At 33.8% G+C, this 27,660-nt stretch overlaps 1 protein-coding gene across 2 annotated transcripts; it reads right to left on the minus strand.

The window, feature by feature from the left end:
* Positions 1–12,747: 12,747 nt before the first annotated feature.
* On the minus strand, positions 12,748–17,142 carry LOC115716046 (alpha,alpha-trehalose-phosphate synthase [UDP-forming] 5). Of its 2 annotated transcripts, none has more exons than XM_030644743.2 (4): positions 16,743–17,142; positions 14,058–16,118; positions 13,683–13,956; positions 12,748–13,549 (listed from the first exon to the last, which is right to left on the minus strand). In XM_030644743.2, exons 2-4 carry the CDS (start codon positions 16,040–16,042, stop codon positions 13,223–13,225), a joined length of 2,586 nt encoding a protein of 861 aa, XP_030500603.2. In that variant the 5' UTR covers positions 16,043–16,118; positions 16,743–17,142; the 3' UTR covers positions 12,748–13,222. The 2 variants fall into 2 exon arrangements, with proteins under 2 accessions (XP_030500603.2, XP_030500602.2); XM_030644742.2 differs by lacking the exon at positions 16,743–17,142 and adding an exon at positions 16,389–16,704.
* Between the last annotated feature and the right edge of the window lie 10,518 nt (positions 17,143–27,660).

The raw sequence follows: 27,660 nt of genomic DNA on the forward strand, positions 1-27,660 counted from the left end.
ATTTTTAAATAATAATTTTAGCTACATCAATGTAAACGTGTCACGTGTACAAGAGTGTACACATAAGTAATTTATATTGGCAGTTAACTGTAAAAAATAGATGACACCTTAAATTTGTTAATAGTTCAATAATTTGAAGAATTTTACCATCAAAATTTGAATTTAGAAAATTAAGTATAATTAAAATGATAATTAAGAAAATTTAGCAAAAAAAAAAAACTCATAAATATATGTTAACATATAACTGAGGTAACTTACAAGCTCGTACATATAATTAATTATTAATTAGTGAAGCAAAGACCAATCTCTTCTATGGTTTAAGCTACAACTAGCCAAATGTCCAAAGCCAAAAGAGTTAAAATTGTAGCTATAATGTGGTAAATTAGGGACAGTTGTTAAAAATAAAGGATGATTGTACCAAATTTTAAAACAAAATTAATTAAATCCCTACAATATATAGCTTTTCCCAAAACTAAAATAATTATAAAATTTGTGGAAAAAAAATGAGTAGTAACTACCTAATCTTGAAGTTGGTTGTATAATATAGAGAATGAGGTTTTAATTTAATAATTATTATAAAAAATACTAATTATTCATAAGACGTCACCTCATCATTGGCGAAACAAGTCACAAATGTTAGGGGGCAAAACAGTTTTTTTTTTCAAAAATAGGCATTAATAAAAAGATTTATATATTGAAGAAGAAAATATAAACTTTATAGCACAAAAACAAATTTTTATGAGAATAAATATAAAAATATGTGAACATTAAAATGAGAAATATAAATTTATAAGGGTAAAAATGAAAATATGGCTTGCGATAATTAATCAAAATAAAAGACCGTAGGGTTGGTGCTCGACTGGAATCATAAATGCTTTGATGATCTTTTATATGTAGAAGTACTGAGTAGTTTAAACTTCGACCTCACAGGTGAAAATAACAAAACTAAAAAAAAAAATTCAGGGGATTACATTATATATTATTTTTAACTTTTTTTTTAAAAAAAAAAAATTACGATTTGGTTGCTCCGTTGGTTTCTATGTAGGTTGCTATGTGAATTTTAATTGTGATTTAAGTTGCTCTGTTAGTTGCTATGTGAATTTCTATGTGGATTTCCGTAAAAATACAAAAAAAAACTATTTTAAAGTGTAAAAATAAAAAAACTCCTTAGATTTATGGGGTTTGGGTAACAACAGTGGTGTTTAACACCACCTAAAATATTATATTGATAATGGTGCAATTAGATATCGGTCTCATATTTATAGAGCATTGCTATTGGGCACTAGTACTGTCTAGCACTTCTAGAGATGTTGTTTTGCGATTGGCTATCGATACTCTCTAAAAGCTATTATATTAAACTATATGTGACCTGATACTTAATTATATTAATAATGATAGTAATATATACGAAGGTGCTAGGTACTACTAGTGCCTTTTAGCATTTCTCATATTTATATATGTAAATATAACACTTTAAAGTAGGGTTGAGCAAAAACTCCAAAAAAACCAAAAAAATTGAGTACATCGAAAAAACTAACACCGAAAAATTGAAAACCGAAAAAATTGCCTCTTGTTAAAACCGTCTTTGCACGATTGGTTTTAATGTCAATAGCAAACCGACCGAACATATATAGAATACACTATACATACATAATATAATTATTTTTGTACATATTTAATATACAATTTTATTAGAATAGTTTTATTTTTATCTTTTACATTCAAAGTCTCACTTCTCTATTATTTTACTTTATTATAATTTGATGTACTTATGTATTATATACACACATTCATAAAGTAATATGAGTTTTTTAATATAACTCATTACTATTGTTAGTGTTATTATTTTGTGACAGTGTTTGTTCTGTTCAATGTCTAGTCGTATCTGGATTTTTAGTCTGTTATATCTGCACTAACGCTTGTTTACGAGAGTCTCATTTAAGTGTTGGTTAGTGCCAGCTGGACTTATTTTGTGGATATATATATATAGTCAGTTTCTGTTAGTAAAGCGTTATCCATTAAATCGTTCAGACAGTTATTTCGGTTGTTTTTTAGAGAGATAGTCGTATCTTGTTTCTTGTGGTTGTGATTACAGGTTAGATCTTGGAGCTTGAGAGTGTTCATCAATGGCGGAATGATCTGAATCTGGAATTGTTGAGTTCAAACTGAAGGGATTTCAGTGTCATCTTCATCATCAGATCTGAAGGGATTTCAGATTGAAGACATGTTGAAGAGGAGCTCGATTCTTTGCCTGAGGATTGTGCATTAACAATCAGTGTTCTTGATTGTCGTTGGTAATTCATTACTATTTGCTGTAAAGGTTGTATTTGATTCCTTTAGAGAGAATTGGAAATTATAATATGAACCTTTGATAAATAGTGGATGAATTTACCCTGGTTCGGGGAACCCAAGCACTAGTCGGCTGAGATGTGTTCTCAGTGCAGATGAAGCTTGTAAATTGATGTGTGATTTACAGCTTAAAGTTTAATTCTTGTTCATAACTCATATCTTGAATTCGATCAATCTAAAGATGTACAACTTGGTAACTTGAATCATTAAAATCTACTAGTTGCACTTTCAATTGGTATCAGAGCTTGAAATTTTATAAAAATTTGTGTTAGATCCTACTACTGTATGATTATTGATCGTTGATTCTTGAATCAACCTTGACGATCGATTCTGTCGCAACTAACCTCCTCTGAGTTCTCTCTCAAAGAACTACAGAACATTTGTGTGTCTGTTTACCACTTCTGTGTGCAGGATGGAAATGTTTAGAGAAGGAGGCTCCACCTCGAGACCTCCTATGCTGGAAGGAGCCAATTATCCATACTGGAAAACCAAGATGCGTGCTTTCTTGAGAGCTGTTGATGAAAGAGTTTGGATGTCCATAGAAGAAGGGTGGTGGAAACCAACGATGATGGAGAATGAAATCGTCATACCCAAACCCATGAGTCAATGAACCACTGTTGAAATGGAAAGAGCGAATTTCAACTCAAAGGCTCTTCATGCCTTGTTTAATGCTGTCTCCACTAACCAGTTGAAGGTTATAGCCAATTGTGAAATTGCTAAGGAAGCATGGGAGAAGCTAAAGATTAAGAACGAGGGAACTGATGCTGTCAAGAAATCAAGGCTGCGTGCCTTGGCAAAGGCTTTCGAAAATCTCACCATGGAGGAGGATGAGTCTGTGGCTGAATTCCATGCAAAACTTTGTGACATCTCTAATGAATCATATGCTTTGGGGAAAACTTACTCTAACTCGAAACTGGTTCGAAAGGTGCTTGGTGTCCTCCCCAGAAGATTCATGTCCAAAGTTACCTCTATCGAAGAAATGAGAAACATTGAGGAACTCGATCTTGACGAACTCATCGGGTCATTACAAAACTATGAGCTATCACTGTCTAGGTGGAAGAAAACCAAGAAACAAAGGGAGTTGGTGAAAGAAAAATCAGAGGTTGGCATTGCACTTATTCACCAAGAAAACAAGAAACCTGTTCTGGAAGACTTAAATGGCATTACAGATGAAACTGTTGCCCTGTTAACAAGAAACTATGCAAAGTTCTTGAAAAAGAACTACAGGAAAAATTCACTAGTTGACAAAGAAAATCTTCTCAAGAGAAACAAAGGAGTAAATTTCAAACCAGGACAAGCCTCAACTGATCAAAAGGGGCGAGGGATTAAGTGCAGAGAATGTGATGGATATGGTCACATTCAGGCTGAGTGTGCCAACACACTAAAAAAGAAAAAGGCCCTTGCAGCAACTTGGAGTGATAGTGATGAGGAAAAGAACTCCACAGCCAGTGAAGGATCAGATGAGGAAAAGCAGGTACTTGCATTCATGGCCCAAAGCTGTGATCCAGTTGAATCTGAAGATGATGCAGTCTCCACCTCATCGAAGCGGTACAAAGACAGGTCGTCAACATGCTTATGAAGAAATGTTTGCACAATGGGAGTACATGACTAAACAGATCCGTGCCCTAAAGAACTCCCTAGAGCAAGTGGAGACTGAAAAAGGAAAGTTAGAAGACTCTGTCAAAAATCTCAACCGACTTCTTGATGAAAAGGAGAATGAGATCTACAAACTCACAGCTGATCTAATCCGAACCAAGCAAGCTTTACAGTTCATTCCCCCAGGCACTGCTGCCATCAATCAAACCCTACAGCTTCAGAAGCCCTATGGTGATCGAACTTCATTAGGATATAAGATGCTATATAAGCAAGGGAATGACTTGTCTGTTGAGCATTCCTTACCCTCCAATGTCAATTCATCAAAGAAGGAAGATGGGTCTCCTGACACCTCAATCACCATTAACGAATCTGACTCATCTGAGAGGAGACAGGTTCCAACTGGACCCATCAAACTCAAATTTGAAGGAAGGAGGACTGATGCTGAAAACCTCCCACAGAATGACAATTTCATTCCTACATGTCATTTCTGTAATAGGAGAGGTTACATTCGACCTAAGTGTTACAAATTGCAGAACTACTTGAAAGCCATGATCAATCGACCAAATAGTTTCCCTCCACCAAATAAGTCACATGGACGCAAACCTCGTCGAGAATGGAAAATAAAGTCCAAACCAAATCCTGATGTTGGTTTGGTTGCAAAGCTATCTCTGTCTGCCTTTGTTGAAGGTCAGTGGTACTTCGACAGTGGATGTTCGCGTCACATGACTGGAAATAAGAAATTGCTAGTTAACTTCAAAGATGAAAAAGGGAAATCTGTCACTTTTGGGGATGGCAACAAAGGACAGATTGCTGGGAGAGGTGATGTAAATGTGAATGGAGCAGCTCAACTGACTAATGTCTTATATGTGAGAGGACTCAAAGCAAATCTCATCAGCATCGGTCAATTGTGTGACGACAATCTCTCTGTAAGTTTCACTAAAACTCAATGTTTAGTTTCATCTGATGGGTGTGTTGTCTTAACAGGAAACAGAACTGTAGACCAGTGCTATGCTGTATGCAATACCATAGTGTGCAACAGGACCTTCTTGGACAAACCTGACTTATGGCACTACAGGCTGGGACACTTGAACTACAGAGATCTCCAAAGATTGGTGAAGCTTCAAGCTGTAAAGGGAATTCCTGACATGAAAGTTTCCAAGGAGAGAGTATGTGGTCCATGTCAGCTTGGAAAACAGCATCATGCATCTCATCCCACAATTAATAGACTTCTCACCTCTCGTGTGTTGGAACTAATGCATGTTGACTTAATGGGGCCAATGCATAATGAAAGTATCAGTGGGAAAAGATATGTAATGGTCTTGGTGGATGACTACTCTCGGTTTACCTGGGTTGAATTTCTTAGAGACAAGTCTGACACATTTGGATCATTCTCTGCCTTGATACTGAGATTGCAAACTGAGAAAGACTCCAAAGTTGGAAAAGTTTTTCGACTAAGAAGTGACCATGGAAAAGAGTTCGAAAATTCCATATTCTCAGAGTTCTGTAATGGCATGGGAATTCACCACGAGTTTTCAGCCCCAAAAACTCCTCAGCAGAATGGAGTTGTTGAACGCAAAAACAGAACTCTACAGGAAATGGCTCGGGTCATGATGCAGGCCAAAGATATTTCAAAACGATTTTGGGTTGAAGCTGTCAATACTGCCTGCTACGTGTGCAATAGAGTTCATCTTCGCACTGGTACCTCTCAAACTGCCTATGAGCTATGGAAAAGAAGACCTCCTAACGTGAGCCACATGCATATTTTCGGATGTACGTGTTATGTCCTGAACGATCGGGATCACTTGACCAAGTTTGATCCCAGGAGTGATGAAGGAACATTTCTGGGGTACTCCACCAACAGTCGGGCTTACAGAGTATTCAACAAACGGACTCTCTCTGTAGTTGAATCAATGAATGTGAAATTTGATGATTTAGAAGGACATGAAGAAGTGTGGATCGAAGATGACTCTCCTGTTCTCTCAGGCTCTAGACCAGTCCTCACTAGACAGCCTCAAGTGTACCCTGACACTTCTACAGAGTCTCTGAATACAGCATCAGGCATATCAGGTGACAATCAAGCCAGTGTCAGTGGTCCAGGAAGAGGAAATGAAGTTGATAGTGCCCTGACCAACGAACCCCAACAAGTCAAAGTACATAAAAATGGGCCCCCATCCTGGGTTGAGAAAGCTCATCCTCAGGCCACTGTCATAGGAAATCCGAATGATACCATGGTCACTAGACGTAAACTGCAGAATTTGTTAGCCTTTGCCTGCTATCTGTCACAGATTGAGCCCAAAAGTGTTCGAGATGCATTGTTAGATGAGTTCTGGTTGGCTGCCATGCAGGATGAAATGGGAAATTTCAAGATACTGGGTGTCTGGATAATGGTCCCTCGACCAGATGGTGCAAATGTTATAGGGACAAAATGGTTGTTTAAAAACAAGTCTGATGAATTTGGGACAGTGACTCGAAATAAAGCACGACTTGTGGCTCAAGGATATAGTCAGGTCGAAGGCATCGACTTTGATGAAACATTTGCACCTGTGGCTCGATTAGAATCCATTCGGCTACTTCTTATCATTGCATGCTTTTTGAAGATCAAACTCTTTCAAATGGACGTCAAGAGTGCATTTCTCAATGGGGTAATTCAAGAGGAAGTCTATGTCAAACAACCACAGGGGTTTGAAGATCCACATCATCCACACCATGTGTACAAGCTTAATAAAGCCTTATATGGACTGAAACAGGCCCCACGTGCGTGGTATGATAGACTCACCTCATTTCTCATCTCTCATGGCTTCACTCGAGGTACTGCAGATAGCACTCTATTCATTAAACATATTGACAAAGGAATTTCTGTTGCCCAAATATATGTGGATGATATCATTTTTGGCTCAACTTGTGATAATGAAGTCCAAACATTTGTCACTTTAATGACTAATGAGTTTGAAATGAGTTTAATAGGTGACCTTACTTTCTTTCTAGGACTCCAAATAAAACAACTAGATCATGGCACATTCATTTCACAGTCTAAATATGTCAAGTCTATGTTAGATAAGTTTGGATTCTCTCAGGTCAAGCATGCACACACACCAATAGGCACCACGTCCAAATTGTCACGAGATGAGTCTGGTGACCCTGTAGACCCCACTCTATACAGAAGTATGATAGGTGGCTTACTGTATCTCACAGCAAGTCGTCCTGATATATCCTTTAGTGTAGGTTTATGTGCCAGGTATCAAGCTAATCCTAAACAGTCTCATCTCTCTGCAGTCAAAAGAATTTTCAAATATCTAGCTGGGACAGTTAACTATGGTCTTTGGTATAGTTGTGACACGAATACCTCTTTGGTCGGATATAGTGACTCTGATTGGGCAGGATGTATAGATGATAGGAAAAGCACTTCAGGGGGTTGCTTTTACATTGGGAATAACCTAGTCTCGTGGTATAGCAAAAAACAGCAGTCCATCTCCCTTTCCACTTTGCGAAGCGAGAATATATTGCGGTGGGCGTTGCTGCACTCAATTGATATGGCTGAATAAAATGCTTACTGATTATGGGTATCCTCAACACACACTGACCATCTTTTGTGACAGTACAAGCGCCATAAACATCTCTAAAAACCCTGTGCAGCACTCTCGGACCAAACACATCGACATCAGGTACCACTTTATCCGAGAACTAGTTGAGTCAAATATGCTGTCAATATCTCATGTGCCCACAACAAATCAATTAGCAGATTTTTTCACTAAAGCTTTAGATACTCAAACTTTTACTCATTTAAGAACATGTATTGGTCTCTGTACAATCTAAACTGTTCTTAGTGTCATCTGATCAATCTATTTTGCCTATGAGTATGCGTGTATGTCACAGTTCTTCAGCAATGGTTCTTCTGTCCTTCCCCATCTACTATATACTACTTTGATTGTTACTACACTTGAATCTTCCCCAGTCAAAAAGGCTACCTCTTCCAGATGCAATGGGAAGAGCTCTCATACACCTTGTTCTAATAAGTAGTATGCTCCTTCTCTATTAGTTCTTGGTACTCAAAGAGGACGGCTACATCTCTGGAAGAGAGTGAAAGCCATGTCTGGGTACTAAAGCAAAAGCCAGAGTGATATAAAAAAAAGAGGCTTCATAAAAAAAAACAATACAAAAATCGTTATTTTCCTTCTATCAGTTGTTGCTTAGTTGAGAGAGTGGTCCAGCTGAATTTCACTCTTCTTGGACCACATGAGATCACTGTTCACACACGAATGGAGATTCAATGTGTAGTGCTCTCGTAAGTACCATTGTCGCTGGGGAAGGGGAATGATCTGTTGCTCAAGATGTGCAGTACGTGTGTTCTCAGAAACACTTTTCATTGATCAGCTGATATAATTTTTTTATGTCTTAAAAGTTGAGTATCTTGAAGTTTTTTTGTTATTTTTCTGTTTTGTCTAAGTGTGGGCTAAATGCAAATATTGTTGGTATATTTGTCACAATTCTGGTTTCTTTGATACACTCATTGCCTGATGACGTTGGTTTGTTTCGTTTAGTGTACCGTATGATGTAGTAGTAAATATTCAATTTGGGCGCGTACGGTTTCTTTGGCAAAAATCAAATTTTAAAAAAAATCATCATCATTTTTTTTGCCTGGTCAGTTGTGTCAGGGTGCCTATACTTAAGGCCTACAGAAAGTGATCAGTCTCACTTCTTCACTTTCCTCTCCGAAACCCTAAGCTCTGCCTCATCCAAATTCTTTCCTCTCTATCATGGAGAATATCACACCCATTGCAGTAACCCCTGTTGCTATGGTTGTTCCATCCATGGAGTCGACTGATGATCCTCCAGTGCCTCCTACAGTCACGTCTGCATTGCCTAATCCCTGTCGTGACATTGTCCTCTACCAGTCGGAGGTTGGTGGTTCTGCACATTTCCCGAGTTCAGAGTCAACCCCGTCTCCTCCCTCACCTTCGGTCAGTCAGAAACCTCGTACGTTTCTAGGTAAGGCTCCTCCTATCTCTAAAAAGGTTCGTCCTTCACTTTCATCTCCTTCCCCACCTGTGTCCAAACGAGTCACTTGTTCTTCGTCGAGTCACCAGTCTCCCTCGAAACCTATAGGCCCTCCTCGTCCTCCATCTAAGGTCTCTATTCCTACCCCAACCAGTGAACGTGTTCAACCCAAAAGAATATCCTCTGCTGACACCACGTATCATCCACCTGAAAAGAAATCCAAGAAAAAACCCACTCCAGTTGCCTCTACAGAGTCATCTCCCAAACGGTCGTCTAGAGGTTCTAAAAAGTCCAAACTTCCCAAAGTACCTATATCAACTGTCGACCCAGCAACAGTACAATGCTTTGTTGATGCCTCTAAAGCCTCTGTCTATCAACGGTGGTTTGGCAGTCGTGAGCTTTGGTTCGAACAAGTGGTCATATTAGATGATTTTCCTGAACTGCATGAGTTTTTAAAACTTAGGAAATGGGTCAACACGGTCACTAACTTGTCTGCTCCCCATCCCATATTAGTTCGAGAATTCTATGCCAATCTGGATAGAACTGTTATTGCTGAGGGTCATCCAGGGTGTGTGAGTGCCTTTGTTAGGGGTCATAGAGTTCCTTTTGGTCCTTCCACTATTGCGTCCTTATTGCAAGTTGAGTCCATCAGGAATCCAACATATGGGAAACACTTCAATCCAGATCAATCTTTGATGGGTCGCGTGCTAACTGGCAGGGATGACTATACTTGGGACAAACAGGAAATTCTGGTCACTCACTTGACTCCATTCTATAGGGTTCTTCATCGAGTAGCCTTGTACAATTGGTTTCCTAATTCTCATTTGTCTGCTGTTACACTTGAGATTGGCAAGTTCTTGTATGCTGTAGGCACTAATGTGTCCATTGATCTGCCCTCGCTCATTTTTGAACGGGTACTGGAAGCCTCTGAATCCACTGGCACTCGTAACAAGCTACCATTTCCAAGTTTAGTTCAACGAGTTCTTATGGATGCTCACCCTCCACTCACAACGCATGATTATCAAGTTCAGAATCTGGTTCTCAGTAAGAGCTTTCTCTCGGTGGTCAACAGGAAGCCTTCTTCAACCACTCCCTCAGGAACCACAGTGAGTAAAGGCAAGTCTCATATGTTCAAAGGACTCTCGGATTCCAGCTGGCAGGTACAAATGTTTACTGAGTTTCAATCTTTTGCCAAACGCTATAAGAAGGATCAAAAGCGTCAGCTTGCCTTTGAGGCCTCAATGTATCAAATGGTTTGCTCTATCAAGTCCACTCTTTTGCACCATTTTCCTGGGGATTCTCTGCCTGACATCTCTCTGCCTGAGTTTCATCGTGATTCGTTTGGCGCATCATCAGACACATCTGGGAATAATGCACATATGCAGGGGGAGCCTTCAGCCTTGGATCCTGTCACTAGTTCAGCACAACCTGATCTAGATCCTCCAGCTGACACTGCAACACCCTTTGTGTCGACAGGACCACCTTCCCAGGGGGAGTCTGGCACAGCACAGGAACCTACAGCTCATATTCAATGAAGGGGGAGATATATGTAATTCGTTTTGCTTTTGTAGTGGCTTTGTTTATATTCCTAAAAACTTTTATATCTGGTTTATTAATATTTTCTGGTCTTTAGTTTTGTGTGTGTTAGTCATTGAACATAACCTGTCAAGGGGGAGAATGTTAGTGTTATTATTTTGTGACAGTGTTTGTTCTGTTCAATGTCTAGTCGTATCTGGATTTTTAGTCTGTTATATCTGCACTAACGCTTGTTTACGAGAGTCTCATTTAAGTGTTAGTTAGTGCCAGCTGGACTTATTTTGTGGATATATATAGTCAGTTTCTGTTAGTAAAGCGTTATCCATTAAATCGTTCAGACAGTTATTTCGGTTGTTTTTTAGAGAGATAGTCGTATCTTGTTTCTTGTGGTTGTGATTACAGGTTAGATCTTGGAGCTTGAGAGTGTTCATCAATGGCGGAATGATCTGAATCTGGAATTGTTGAGTTCAAACTGAAGGGATTTCAGTGTCATCTTCATCATCAGATCTGAAGGGATTTCAGATTGAGCTCAGTTGCTGCACAAGGGATTGTGCATTAACAATCAGTGTTCTTGATTGTCGTTGGTAATTCATTACTATTTGCTGTAAAGGTTGTATTTGATTCCTTTAGAGAGAATTGGAAATTGTAATATGAACCTTTGATAAATAGTGGATGAATTTACCCTGGTTCGGGGAACCCAAGCACTAGTCGGCTGAGATGTGTTCTCAGTGCAGATGAAGCTTGTAAATTGATGTGTGATTTACAGCTTAAAGTTTAATTCTTGTTCATAACTCATATCTTGAATTCGATCAATCTAAAGATGTACAACTTGGTAACTTGAATCATTAAAATCTACTAGTTGCACTTTCAACTATACTAGCAGCACAAATAATTTGAACAAATTTAAAAAAAAAAAAAAAAGTTTATTTTACATTATTTATTTAACTAAGAAAATTTTTGTTTTTAAATTATATAATATTTGATATAGTACTCTAATTTTTTTAATTTCCAAATAATTATAGTAAATTTAAATATTTGTTTTTTTTAAGAGAAAAAAAAAAAGATGAAGCTTGATTTAAACCGACCAAACCATGGATTAAAATAATCAAATTTTTTTATATTTATATAATGGTTAGTTAATTTTTGAATTATAACTATAATAATTAAAAGTTAAATTCTAATTTTTTTACTGTAAAAAACCGACCAAACTAACCATTACTTACCCCTACTTTGAAGTGACATTTATGAAAGATTAAAAGTTTGATGAGTGGATTCTTCGGACCACAAATAATAGCTTCCCTAAGCTAAGAGAGGACAACTATACACGTGGTCTGAGTGTGGACCAAAGCCAAGAATCTATGCTAGTGGACCATTTACTTACTCTAAATAAATCATATTTTATTTGTTTTTTATAACATTTATGAAAAGTAAAACCATTTTTTATTTATTAATTCTTGGTAATATAACCCATATCCTAAAAATTCACGTTGAAATTTGAAACTCTTTTAGTTAATACTAAAAATTCTGCACCAAATAATGTGCCTCAATCTTAGTTTACTTTTAAAATAAATAATAAATATAGAATTGTTTTTTGATTTTCTAGGTTCCCTCCTCCATGCCAATAGGACTATTTTAATTGTATGATGAGTCTTCCAACATAGTAAGTTTTTTTTTTCTTGAGATAAACACAAAGTTTTGGGAGAGGTAAAAAAAGAATAGTTAAAAAATATTATTGGTGTCTAGTACCTTTTTCTGTGTTATACTGTTATTAATATAATTAAGTATCATATTTTATAAGAAAATAGCTTTAAAAAAATATTACTAACCAATCGTGAAATGATACTTACAGAATATAATAAGTACTACTGATATCTAATAACAATGCTCGAGAAAAAAATAACTATATTTGATAAAAAAAATAATACTACTATAAAATATTTTATCGTTAGTATGATTAAATATCAAATCTAAGAATCAATAATTCATATGGAGTTTTAGACATAAGTAGTTTCTATAATAATATTTTGAAAAACATTTTCTTTAAATGTCATGTGTATATCTATAATTTTATTAGTATTATTAATTAGATTAATAATTCGTTTGTCAACTTTATTGATTTTGTAGGTATTCTTTTTTATTTTTGGTGAATGTGAATAAGTTTAGTGAAATTTTTTATGTTTATAGCTATAATTATATTGTCTAAATTTCCAAAAAAAATAAATAAATAAATATTGAGTTATTCATAAAACACCAACAATTAACAACTATGAAGATAACAAATACAAGACTTTTTTTACATGTATATATATTTTTACATTATAGTTCAAAAAAAAAAAAAGCAAATGTACCAAACATTCAAATAGATCTTACATACAAACTACACACAACATATTTAGGCAACTTGTTTTCTTGCTAACCAAGAAATCATTTCATAATCAATGATAAAAGCTTTTTAAACATATCTATGTTCTTGCAAGTTTTGAAAGATTATAAATGTTTATGGTACTTTGTGTTTTCATAATTCATTTACAACTCTCAAATTGATTTGAGACCTCTTGTTGTAAAGCTAAGAATATGGTCATTTTTCTTCACTATATAATGTAGAATCACCAAAAGACACCATCAACAATACAACTTCTTTTTGTATCAAATTTTGATCTTAAGACATCCATAAAATTGAAAGTTGCCAATGATTTAAGGAAACTAGCTAGTATTTCGTCTCAGGAAGAGAAACAGAGTTGCCTATTTACTTGTCTCCAATAGCCAACCGATGAAAAGAAGATTGGACGGCGTTTCTAGCTGCCTCTTGCTCTGATGCAGTGGCAAGGCCGAGCAGCATTCTAAGAATCTCGGTTGTGTCTTCCAAGTAGTATTTAGCCTTGCTCGGTTTTTGGCCAACAGTGCAAGCAAACACCTCGGCTACTGGGGAGAGAGAGTCCTTCGCGCTCATTATCACCTCGAACATGTCCTCATCTGACCTATCATCCCCAATGCAGAGTACAAAATCTGGAAGAATCGATTTCTGTTTCATTGTTGAAAGGAGACGCTCTGCTATGAGACCCTTGTTGACACCCTAAACCAAAACAAGAAAAAACAGGTTAATTCGAAGAAATTTGTGTGTAAATTTTGTCAATTATAAGTCTTAATAATAACCCTGTGATCAAGTTTTGGTAATTGGATTAAAGCTATCAAAATAAGACATTAACCTGAGGTTTAACTTCCACAATGTGTGGACCACTTTTCACAGAAACTGGCTCATTGGCAAGAACACTTTCTAAGTGATCAAGAAGCTCCTTGGCTTGGCATGACCCGAAATCAGGATCGGCATGCTGGTAATTCCACACCAGAGCACTCTCTTTCGCCTCTATGCTAGAACCATCAGTTGTTTCGGCGTAAAGCTGCATCACTGGCTCAGCAATTTGCTTCCAATCAAAGTCTGGAATTGACACACAAGTATCCCAATCATCATCATCATTTGTCCTGCAAAAATGGAAAAAGCCTTAACCTTTATAATCACATCAATAACAAAATGAGTTCTTTAACAAAGATTTATTAAAAGGGTGTAATGTAAAGGTTTGTACCTCAGAAAATAACCATGTTCAGCTGCAATACCAAGCTTTTCACATGAAGAAAACCATTCAACTAATGTGTTCCTGTCTTTCCCACTAACAAGAAAAACAATATTTTTGGGGTCTTTGCACAAACTGTCCAATATTTCAACAGCTTCACTGTTAGGAGTTGCACTAATTGAACTCGACATCATCAAAGCACCATCATAATCCAACAAGATTGCTCGGTTCTTAGTTCTCTTATAAGCCGAAACAATATGCTCAACACCAAGCTTTCTGAAATTTGGATCCAAGGCAATCACCCTGAACCCCAAACCGAAACCAATGCCCCAACACCTTCTCCTCACATGATCTCTACAAGTGCGTTCGAGATCTTGTAAAAAGCTTTTCGCCCAATAAGCAACATCATGTGTGATCACATACTTATAATGCTTCTCATGCCTCATCTGTTTCTCAGAATCAGAATAGATCAATGCAGATTCCATTGCTTCAGCCACAGCATCAACATTCCATGGATTAACTCGAATTGCCCCACTAAGGGACGGGGAGCAACCAATGAACTCAGACACAACAAGCATACTCTTCTTAGGAGTTGTTTGATCAAGTCCTAAGGTTTTATCAAGTTTTGTGTTCCCTTGTCTGCATATTATGTACTCATAAGGTATAAGGTTCATTCCATCCCTAACTGCTGTAACAAGACAGCATTCGGCGATCACATAATAAGCGATTCTCTCGAAAAACTGAAGCGGGGAATCGATCAAAACAACGGGATCATAACCCGGTTTTCCAAATGTCTTGTTGATCCTAGACACAGTTGCATAAGTTTCAGATTGAACCTCCTGCACATCTTTTCCTCGGCCTCTAGCAGGGTTGGCGATTTGAACCAAAACAACACTACCCCTTTTATCAGGATGTTGGAGAAGCAATTGTTCCATAGCCAAAAGCTTTAAGCTAATTCCCTTAAAGATATCCATGTCATCAACACCAAGCAACACAGTTTGACCCCGAAATCGAGATTGCAACTCTGCAACCTTCAATTCAGTCTCAGGAAGATTCAAAACAAGTTCTAGTTGGCGAATATGTATCCCAACAGGAAGAATCTTAATGCTTACAGTTCTACCATAATACTCAAGACCAATATAACCTCTCTTAGATTGATAAGAAACACCTAACATTCTACTACAACAAGAAAGAAAATGCCTTGCATAATCAAAAGTATGAAACCCAATAAGATCAGCATTCAAAAGAGCTCTCAAAAGCTCTTCTCTAACAGGAAGTGTCCTGTAAATTTCAGAAGAAGGAAAAGGACTATGAAGGAAAAACCCAAGTTTAACTCTATTAAACCTTTTCCTCAAAAAAGTTGGGAGAACCATTAAATGGTAATCATGAACCCAAACATAATCATCATCTGGGCTAATCACTTCCATAACTTTATCAGCAAAAATCTTGTTAACAGATAAATAAGCTTGCCATAATGACCTATCAAACCTTCCACCCAAATCAGGTGACAAAGGAAGCATGTAATGAAACAAAGGCCACAAGTGTTGTTTACAAAAACCATGATAAAATTTGCTGAAAAGATCAGTTGGGATAAAAGCTGGAACACACTTGAATTTCTCAAGTAAAGTTTGAGCTATGTCATCTTGATCAATTGGGTCAATTTCTTCTTTAAGACAACCTATATAGATCACTTCAAAATCTTCTCCTAAACCATCTTTAAGCTGTAGAAGGAGTGAGTCTTCATCCCAACTGAAATCCCATTCACCATTTTCATTTTTGTTCACTCTAAGTGGAAGCTGGTTTCCAACAATGATCATTCTCTCTTGGGCAACTGATGAGGGAGCATCTGAGTTGACACTGTTGCTGTTGTCATCATCGTATTCTGATAAAACTCCGGCCACTGTTGCCACTCTAGGCAACCTCCTTCTCTCTCGGCCAAAACTCAGTGAGTCACCAGAAGCGAGATCTAGTAAGTTTGAGTAAGACCTTGAAACCATTTTTTTTGTGTGTGTAAAGGTAACAACTTTTTCAACTCAAATCACTTAATGCTTCTTGTTCGATTCAGGTTGAGTTCTGCAATGAAATACCCATTAAAGAAAACAGAATCAAAAGCTATAATAACCCATCAAAACTATTATCTTTATATATAAACATGCAATAATATCAAAGAAGAGATTTTTTTTAAGAACATTGTGAAAATCTACTTTTCATAAACCAAACTTTTATGAACCAAACTTTTATGGCCAATAAATGATTAAATAAATAAATTAAGAAATGGGGTTTTGTTAAAACCAGCAAAACAAAATAACCCAGAAAACATAGTTAAATTTTTTTATTAATTACCTTCTAAACTCAGAACAAACCAGAAAAGAGAAAACCCAGAAAGCTAAATGGATCAAAGCATTTTAGAGATTCAAAATGCCATTCTTAAGCACAACTCATATTCCACTAATGAGAATATAAGGTCATACAGACCAAAGAAAGAGAGAAAAAATTATGAAGAGTCAAACTTTAGAAAAAGGGCACTGAGTTTCAAAGTGGGAAAACTCTGATCAAATACTCAGAACAAGGTATACCGTACAAATATAGTGGCATGCAAAAGAAAGAAGAGAATAGTAATAATAACTTATAGAGAAAAGAATAAAGCTTGAGTTTTTTTAGCATAAGAGAAGATTTAAACATGAAAAACTTACTTACCCTTGAAGTTAGAGACACCAGTGGAAAGAGAGAGAGAGAGAAAGGGTCCAAAGATTCTTTCTTTTTCTCTTAAAAAAAAACTTATTTTTTTTTTCTTTTAGAGCACACCCTTTTTTATAAAGTTTCAATTTTTCCAATTTGTAACATAATTTTCATTCTGATTTTTGTTTTAATTACATCAGAAAACAACTGGGATTATCTGTTTCTCTCTCTTTCACGAGAAAAGGAATTGGATTCTCTCTCTCTCTCTCTCTCCTTTTCTTTCTTTGTTTCTCTCACTACATTGAGTGAGAGAGTGAGTGAATGAATGATGAGTGATGACATGTGGAAGAGAGAAAAATAGTACAAAGTCTAAACTGTGTGTTAATTTTTGGTGATGAAATGAAATGAAAAAAACACTCTTCAAGACCAACAAACAACAAGGTTATTAGATTAAACTATGGTTAAAGTTGAAAGTGGTTCCCTTAACATGGGGTTTCCATTTTTATTTTAATAATAATATAATTGAAACTGACCACCTAACTCTCTCCATGTTTGGAATCTAGAAGAGGGCTCACTTAAAACAAAACACTTTGGCGCGTGTACTACACGAACTAATCATTAGACTTATTATTATCATTTATCAGATCCCATAATGTATAGTCTTTAATAAGTAAGTTGTCAAGTAGTTTTATTCAGCAAAACAAAGTTGTCAAGTAGTTTTCTTTTTCTTTTCTAGTTTTCTTTTACACTCAAGAAAGCATAGAAACTAATCATTATTATACTCAAGTTTTATATGTCATCATTTTTAATCATATTTTTTACTTGGTTAAAACTAAAACTATAATTACAAATATGCAATCTCATTATGTGTGAATAGGTGTAAAGTGTATAACCTATTTCTTTAAAAAATATATTTTTAGATAAATATTATTTTTAACTTTTTATTTTGTAAAAGTTACCGATTAAATTTTTTATTTTATTAAATAATAAATTCAACATTGTATTTTTTATAATAATATAAAATAATACTTTGAGTTTAATTTTTATTATTTTTTTAATATAACTAATTTAAAACTAATTTTCTAAATGCAAAATTTATAACTTATTTAGTTATAATACTTCTAGATGAAGTTACTATTAAATAAAAATTAGACTGAGGATATTAGTTTATACTATTTTAAAAAACACATAATATAAATTATTATTTAACAAAATCATTCGATAAATTTTATAAAATACATAATATATAATAATATTTACCTTAAATTTTTACTTTAAATCAAAATATACATACTTAGAGGAGGAATGTAATTTACTTTCTTGCAACTTACAAATCTATTTTTTTTTTTTTTTAGTTTAGAAATTTAATTTATTTTTATTTTTTTGAAAATAGAATTTTATTTTTTTTTATAAAAGAAATATAAATGAATTGACGTATAAATTTGATTATAGATCAATAGTATTGAAAACAAAAAAAGACAAATGTGTGTTTTAATTTAGTTAAAATGTAATTTACTTTGAACAGAGATCACTAGCTTCAATTAACTTTTCACCTTAACTTTTTTTTGGACTTTCTTAGTCAATATCCCACCTTAAATATATTCAATGAACATATATAAAGAAAGCAACATACTTTTCACAAAGAGTAAGATCTTTTTTCTTTTTTCTTCATTTATAAGAAAAATAAAATGATATTGTTATGTTCTTTTTTTAATTATTATTGAAATGAGGTTTTATTTTATGAAAAAATTACACTATATACTTCTTTTAATTTTATGTCTACAATTTTTATTCTCTTTCAAAATCTATTATGTTTACTTTTTTTCAATTATTCTATTAATTTTACCCCTATCACTTTACGATAATTTTTTATATTTTTTAATCAAAATTTTGTTCCAATTTTCTTACAAATCTAAACATCCATCCACAACGAATACAAATCTATTATATTTGAAATTATGTCTTAGTTATGTGAGTGTGTGAGAATAATTTAAGTACATACTCATAAAAAAATGTATATTTAAATTAAATTTTATTTAAAAATAATTAATTAATATATATAAAAAAAATATTCTTCAACTTCTCCCATATTTTATCATGTTATATTAAGTATTTATAGCAAGCGTTGCCTTTTGTTTCTTTTATTCTCATTTCCTATTATTGGCTATAAAATAAAAGTATAATTATTCTCTTCTCAATTTGTTTAAGCTTTGGATCACCCTTAATTAGTTTATTGAGGAAAAACAATTCAATGTCTCCTTTGATATATAATAATGGTTTTTTAATAAGGGAATATATTATTTATTTGGTATTTGTTGTTTATAAACAAGTTTGATACTGGTAATCTTTATATTTTGAAATTAAATATATTTAATATTATAAATTTATTTATAGTCATATTTATGGTGGGACAGTTAGGGCTTGTTCAGAATCCCTCAACTCAAGAGGCCTTCTGGTATTTTTTTTTTTTTAAGATTTTTTTTAACATTAGTCCATAAAACCTCAAAAAAAAAAATTACAGAAAAACTACTTGAAAAGTTAATTGAATTTTATTTATTTTTCAAATAAAAGACCTATTTTTAAAATTTTACCCCATGCCCCATAAAAACTAAGATGGCCCTAAATTTATTAATAAAATTATATGAATTTGACCAAATTATTTTGTATATAATTAAAAATTTTAATTTAAAACTCATATAATTATTGAAGATAGTTTGATTATGTTAATAAAATTTTATTGATCAATTCAAATTTTAGATATTAATTAAAAATACCAAAAAAAATATTGTATAAACATTATTGAGAACACATATACTAAATTTGTATTTTAATAAACACATGTATCCAAATAATTATACACCCTTAAAATACATAGAACAAGTCAAACTTAATCATAATTAATTATGAAAACTATTATATTAGTGTGCAATTTCATTTAGTATCTCATAGACTAATACCGCTTATGCTTTAAAATTATATAAAGGAAAATAATATATATTTTATATGATTGCATTTGCACCCTCTTTCAACAATTGGAATAATTAACTCAAAACAAAGCTTGACATTTTGATATTTTTCTCTTCAAAAATTGGCATTTGTCATGCTGCATCTTATTGTGCAAATAATTTTTTTTTTATTTAAATTGATTGGGAAAGGGGAACTATAATAAATGTTAGCATTGAAGAAGAGTTGGATACTACTTCTAAAGGTACCAATAGTGTCTAGTATTCATATGTATTAATATTATTATTGGTCTAATTAAGTATCGGGTCTCATATAATTTAATATAATAACTTTTAAAGAGTATCACTAATCAATCGCAAGGCAACATGTCTAGAGGTGCTAAGTACCACTGGTGCCCTAATAGCAATAATGTTCGTTAGATATTTAGTTATATTTGAATGAGCATTGCTATTGGACAGTATCTAATACCTTTTATAGGTAGCGCTCTACGATTGATTAACGATATTATCTAAAAATTATTTTTTTAAATTATATGAGACCTAATACTTAATTACATCTATAGTAGTATGATATCGATGAGTTTGTTAGGCACTAATAATGTCTTTTAACATTTCTCTATTTAGATGGTATTATAGTTTGAAAAATACTATAAACTCGAGTATGCTTAACACTAATATAATATTATTATTGATGTAATTTAATATTATTAGGTTTTGTTTATTTTAATTTAATAAAATTATAAAAAATGTTGAGTCATCTCATTAATGATATTAGGCAGTAAGCACATGCCCTTGCTATGTTCTTTTAGTTCAGATATAAAAAGTCTCATACCATACATATTTAGTTGCCTAGTAATATATTAGCCTAGCTAGACGACTTGGTAAGCAAATTATAAAACAATACAATCAAATTAAGGAAAAAAAAATGAAAAAAGAATAAATTAAAATAAATAAAAAAATTGGTAGTGCGATTTGATGCTTACAATGGTAAAGTTGAAGATATTATTTATGATTGATTTCCCCTACTTAAGCTTTCTTTTGGCTTCTCATCTTAAATAGTTAAATATGATTTGAATGTTTAGAGAAATGTAAAAGAGTATTATTGGTGTCAATACTATTAAAATTTCAAATATCACCAATATTATTGGTGTTCAATATCCAACATCACCTATTATCATTTAATAATAAATAAAAATTAATATTTTCTTAACACAATTTTAGAGCACTCCCACCAATTTCTTTACTTGATCTTTTAAAATATATCACAAAAACACTATTTTTTTAATTTACAATACTCTATATATTAACTTCTCTTTTATGTAAATATATTTTCTTCGTATTATTTAAATAATATATTTTTTAATATATATAATACATATTAATAAAAAAATATATATATATTTAAAGGAAGAATAGCACTTCTTAAGTAAAAAAAAGCATTTGAAAATTTAGGAATATTCATTGAATTCAAGCTGCACTATTTTACTCATTATTAGGATCAAAAGTCTAATTATTATAAAATGAGAATAGAGTATTTATACAAGGCTTAAGAACAAGGGGGTTTGTTACATCCAGCTGAGCTTAACAGAGTAGGAATAACAGAATTACTAGCCTAACCATAACTAACTTGAAGAGAATAACCAATCTAATCATAACAAACTCTTAATGAGACTCTAATACTCTAGGGCTGTACATCGGTCGGTTTGGGCGGTTTATCCTATATATTTTCTAACCCAATCTAAAGTTCGGGTTGCTAAAATTTAAGTGCAACCCGTCCAATTTATAAAAAAAAAAATTTGTAAGCCGACCAACGGCTTGGGCGGTTTGGTCGGGTTAACCGCCCGAACCGACCAATTTTTTTTTTTTTTTTAGTTTTAAAGTCAAAATTAACAAAAATTTTAAAAATAAATTAAAAATATCAAATTCCACTAAAGTACAATACCATATATATGACTTTAAAACTAATAATTAAGTATATAACTTTATATTATTATATATTTAATCATTTATATTATATATAATAAAAACTAAAAAGTTTAAAAAAAAAAATAAAAGTGCAAAATCGGGTTGGTCGGGTTGGTCGGTTTAATTGGGCGGGTTGGACCTATTTTCAACCCGCCCAATTAACAGATAGGGCGGTTTGTAATTTTTTCGGGTTATTTCGGTTTGTAATTTTTATCGGTTTTTTCGGTTCGGTTTGGGCTGGTTATTCGGTTTAGGCGGTTTACAAATTTTTTTGTACAACCCTATAATACTCTCCCTTAAGATGAGGTGTAGAGATTGATGACATTCATCTTGGACAAAGGAAAATTGAATTGAGATGGAAAGAGCGCTTTGGTCATGATGTCTGTAATGTTGTGTTGAGAAGGGACATGGATGAGCTTGATTCGATTTTTGGTGACTTGGTCTCGAACCATATGACAGTCAGTATCGACATGCTTTGTGCGCTCGTGAAAAATAGCACTCTCGGATATGTGAATTGCAGCTTAGTTGTCACAGTATAGAGTAGCAAATTAGGGATGTGAGATGCCAAAGTCACTGAGGATGTTGAAAAGCCAAAGGAGTTCACATCTTGTGTTTGCCATGTACCTATATCCAGCTTCTATAGATGACTTGGATACAGTTGTTTGCTTCTTTGACTTACATGAGATGAGGGATGTACTTAGGAAGATGCAAAAACCTGTTATGGATCGTCTTGTGTCTGGACATGTTCCCCAATCAGCACCGAGAAATGCTTGGAGGTGGAAAGCACGATCTGCAATAGGGTGTGAAGAATTGAAGAAGAGTACTTGGCTAGGGGTGCCCTTTAAGTATTGGAGGATTCTAGTGGCAACCTTCATGTGAGGTTGTCTTGGATCACCGAGATATTGACTACATATGAAATGTCAGGTCGAGTGATGGTCAAATATAAAAGTTTGCCAATGAGGCTTCTGTATGAAGTTGGGTCTGAAACATGGGCCCAACATCCTTGTTGAGTAATATATTGGCTTCCATTGGAATGGAGATAACTTTGACTCCAAATGAGCCAGTTTCAGTGAGTACTTGAAGGATGAATTGTTTTTGGGAAATAGATATACCTAGTTTAGACTGAGCAATTTCTAATCCAAGAAAAAATCGCAAAGGTCCAAGATCCTTAAGCTGAAATTTAGAGTTTAAGAATATTTTTGAATACAGAAGCATCCAAATCATTGTTGCTTGCAATGACTATGTCATCGACATAGACTAGGAGTGCAAGAAAAGCCTTAGGAGAGGACCTAATAAAAAGTGAATGGTCATTAGGAGATTGAGTAAAGTCATAGTTAAGATGGGTATTGCTTAGTTTGGCAAACCATTACCTAAAAGATTATTTTAAACCATAAAGGATTTTGTTTAATTTATAAACAACATTTGGGGGAAGCTCCCCCTCGTGTACATAGCCTTTATGGATTGACATGAGGACTTGTTCATCTAAGTCACCATGAAAAAAAAAATTGTTGATATCCATATGGTGTAATGACCAGTTATTTATAGCAGCTAGTGCAATGAAAATTTTGAGGGTATTAAACTTTGCATCAGGTGCAAAGGTCTCAAGACAATCAATGTCATGTTGTTGAGTGTACCCTTTTACAAATAAGTGTGTCTTGTATCTGTCAACTTTACTTTTATAGTTATTAGGGGTGTTCATCAAACCGTCCAAACCGCTCAAACCGCCCGCACCGCACCACACCGCAAAAAAAAATGCGGTTTGAAATTCTTTGCGGTGCGGTTGCGGTTTGAATTTTTCCTAAACCGCGCGGTGCGGTTTGGTTTGCGGTTTTGAATTGTTAATATGCGGTTCAAACTGCACCGCACCGCACATTATAAAAATACTAATTTTTATATTTATTTAGGTCCAATATGTTAATGTTCAACTCAAAGTCTACTAATTATTGTATTGTTGACACTTAATTTTTTTTTCATATTTATATTCAAGCCTTATGGTATTTTGATAAGTTTTGCTCAAAGTTTGTTGTATTTGTGATAGTTTAATTATTTAGTGATAGCCCAAACCGCATAAACCACAAAAACCGCACCGCACCGCACTATTTTTTGCGGTGCGGTTTTTGCAGGTTTTTAGTTTTGCGGTGCGGGTGCGGTTTGGAAAATTAGAAAAACCGCATGTGCGGGTTGGTTTGAAAAAATGGTCAAAAACCGCACCACCCGCACCGCGAACACCCCTAATAGTTATATTTAATTTTATAAACTCATTTGTTGCCAATAGCATGGCAACCAGGAGGTAATGACACAACAGTACAAGTGTTGTTTTGTTTAAGGGCAAAAAACTCATTGTCTGTAGCTTTTAGCCATTGAGACAGTTTTGAGGCTTGGTTATATGAAGTTGTCTCTAGTTCAATGTATGCTTGTAAAATTATATTTTGAAAATTAGAATGTAATCTGTCATGTTTAAGATATTTGTCTCGGGGATGTGCAGTGAGAGTGTGGCACACAAAGTCTTTTAAGTGACTTGGTTTAGAGATGTGTCTACTTGCCTTGGTAGTTTGAGAAATGGATTTGTTTTTAGCAATAGACACTGATGTTGAAGGTGATGGTGGATCCTTGGGGATGACAATTGGTGTATGAGGAGGATCTGCATTTTTATTTGAAATTGTTGTAGGCATGAGAGGAAAGAAAAATTTATCTAAGATAGGTAAGTTTGCAGAGCCTTATAGGAGGAAAATGTTTTCTTAAATAATAACATTTCTAGAATGGAAAATGGTATCACTAGCAATGTCTATTAGCGTGTAAGCTTTCATACCATTAGAGTAATCAATGAACATGAAACCATGTACTCTAGGAGAAAATTTATGCCTTTTACTGACTAAAGATGATACATAGGCAAGGAAACCAACAGTCCTTAAATGGTCATACGCAGATTGTTTGTTATGTAGAAGTTCAAAAGATGTTTTGTGTTTTCGTAAAGGTGTGGGGGTCTTGTTGATAAAAGATACAGCAGTTTTTATTAAAAAAAAAAAAAGGACAGTAGACTAATGCAAGGGCAGATTGAAAAGCCAATACCCAAGCTACATTTAAATTGTGTTGGTGTTTTCTCTCAACTACAGAATTTTGTTGAGGTGATTCGACACATGAGTTGTAAGTTTGAATACCCTTTTAAGCATAGAAGAGGTAAATGTTTAACTCTTTAGCATTGTCAAACCTAATTTCTTTAATGTTGATAGAATATTGGGTATGCACTAAACTGTAAAATTAGGGAATGAATTATTGAACATCAAATTTGGATTTCAACATGTAAACCTAAGAAAATTTACCATGATCATCCACAATGGTGAGAAAATATTTTGATATCCTTCAATATTTGTGATGTGAAATGGTCCCCAAATGCCATATGAATTAAATCAAAAGGTGCATTAGCAAAATTACGATTTGAGTTAAATGGCAGCTTCTTTTGTTTAGTTAAATGACATATATGGCAGGGAGGAATTGAAGCAGGATCTTTGAAATGTAACATTTTATTGATAAAACTTGTAGTGGACATAGAAGGGTGTCCAAGGCGGGAATGCCAAAAATGAAGTTTGTGTATTAAGAACAAAAAAAATGAGAGGAATTGGAATCTTGCAACAAGATATAGAGGTGACCAATTCTTTTAGCAATCCCAATCCCTTTGTTATGTGAATCCTAAAGAATGCAACAAGTATTGCTGAAAAATAGATTGTTGGTTAATATTTGGAGAAAAGTGGGAACACTGAATAAATTGAATTTAATATCAATAACATATAGGACATTAAGTGTAGATTATGTGATAACTTTATGTCACTTGACTTATTAATTTTAATGTTCATAACATTGGGGAATTAATGAAGTAGCAATAAAAATATCATGTAATGAGAGAAATGAAAAATATCACAGCATAATTGGTGAGTAGCACCACTGTCTACTATCCATAAAAATTGTGGAGAAGGTTTGAGTTTACCAAAGATGTTTAATGCAAAGGGTTGAGATGCATCTAAAGTGGATGTTGTTGGCTATATTTTCTGACTTAGGAGTGAAATCAGAGTCTGAATGCCCTTGTGGTTAGTCAAGTTAGCCAAAAGGGAAAGATGATCAGTGGAAGTAGATGTTTGATTTGTAGAAGGCTGATTTTTAGTTTTCCTTTTATCTCCATACCTTGGTGGAAATCTAATCAGAAAGAAGAACTTTTCTTTGAGATGGCCAGGTTTGTGGAAATTAGAACAATAAGGCCTCATCTTCTTGTTGTGTCATTGGTTCGCATTGGTGGCCGATGATGCTGATGGAGTTTGAGAAAGAGGTGAGAGTTGGGATGAATCTCGGACAGAGGGAAGAAGGGAAGGGATCTGAGGACTTTTAAGTTTTCTTTGTATTTCTTCGTAGATGACCATAGAAAATACTTTGGACAGGGATGGAAAAGGGTCAATTAATAATATTTTGTATCTAACAGGAAAGAATGATTCATTTAATCCCATTAGGAATTGCAATACTTATTCTTGATTCAAGAAAGTGAGATTATCAAGAGAAGCATCACAAGTATAGGGGATGCAAAGTTGAAGTTTTTGAATTCCATCCCACATACATTTGAGTTTAGTGAAGTAAGCACTTACAAAATCATAGCCTTGATGTAGAGTGATAAGAGCTTCTCTGAGTTCAAAGATGTGAGGGCCATTCCCTTGATCGTATCTTGAATTGAGTTCTTTCCACATTTGAGCAGCCGTATCTAAGAACATGATGTTTCTTTTGATTTCAGGTGTCATAGAGTGGAGGATCGATGAAATCACCATTTGATTACAGCAGAGCCAATGATTATGTAGAGGATCATCAACTGAGGGTTATGGCAGAGTACCTTTGAGGAAGACGATTTTGTTTCTTGCACCTACTGAAAGCTCAAAATCTCATTGCCATGGTTGGAAGTTCTTATCCGACAACGATGGTGTAACTAAGGTTAAATCAGGGTTATCATCAGAGTTCAAGAAGTAAGAACTATATTCATGAGCAGGCAAAGTTGGAGAGATGATTTGTTGAGTGGAAATGTCTCATGTGGTAGCAGAAGTCAGAGGAATTTATGAAGGAGCATCTAGTATAGTGGATGAGTTGTGCGGCATTGGAGTTTGATCAGAGTTCCTTAATCTAGTAGCTCTTGTTCTAGCCATGAAAAAAATGGTAAAAAAATTATGCAATTGATACCATATTAGAAATTAAAAGTCTAATTATTACTAAATAGCAGAGTATTTATACAAGGCTTAAGAACTAAGGGGTTCGTTACATCTAGCTCAGCTTAATTAAAAATGAATAATAGAATTACTAACCTAACCACAACTAACTCTAACAGAATAACCAATCTAACAGTAATAAACTCTTAACGAGACTCTAATACTCATAGTGCATCTGATCTACATTAAGTGTGGATTTCATATTTTGAATCTGATCCAATCAGTAAAAGTACGGATTGGATTGGTTACTTTTTAATATTAAATTATTTAATATTTATTAAAAATATATTTCTTTCACATAACTAACAATAAAATAAAATAAATTATTGTTATTTTATGTCTCCAATTATAAATTAAAATAAATAAAATAATAAATAACAAATTTAAGAGGAAAAAATTGTATGTAGAAAGAAATATTTAATTTTATTTTAATTATATTTAAGAAAATACCATATATAAGAATAGAATATACAATATTTGATCTATTAAGTTCTAAAATATATTTGTATAATATGTATTAAATTTTAAAATTACTATTTTTTTACATTAAAATAGTAATTTTATATATAATTTTTTAAAAATTTATTTAAATATGTGTGGATTAGATTAGATCGGTTACTTTTACATGTCAATTATCATTCAATATGCACAAGTACAAATTTTAAATTTTTTAATCCAATACAATCTACATTTTACAAATTTGTTATTTTATAAACATCCCTAAAAAAATTTATTGGGTTAGAGATAATGAAACAAAAATAATTACTTCTTTCA

This window comes from Cannabis sativa, chromosome 5 (genome assembly GCF_029168945.1).
Source record: "Cannabis sativa cultivar Pink pepper isolate KNU-18-1 chromosome 5, ASM2916894v1, whole genome shotgun sequence".
NCBI lineage: Eukaryota > Viridiplantae > Streptophyta > Magnoliopsida > Rosales > Cannabaceae > Cannabis > Cannabis sativa.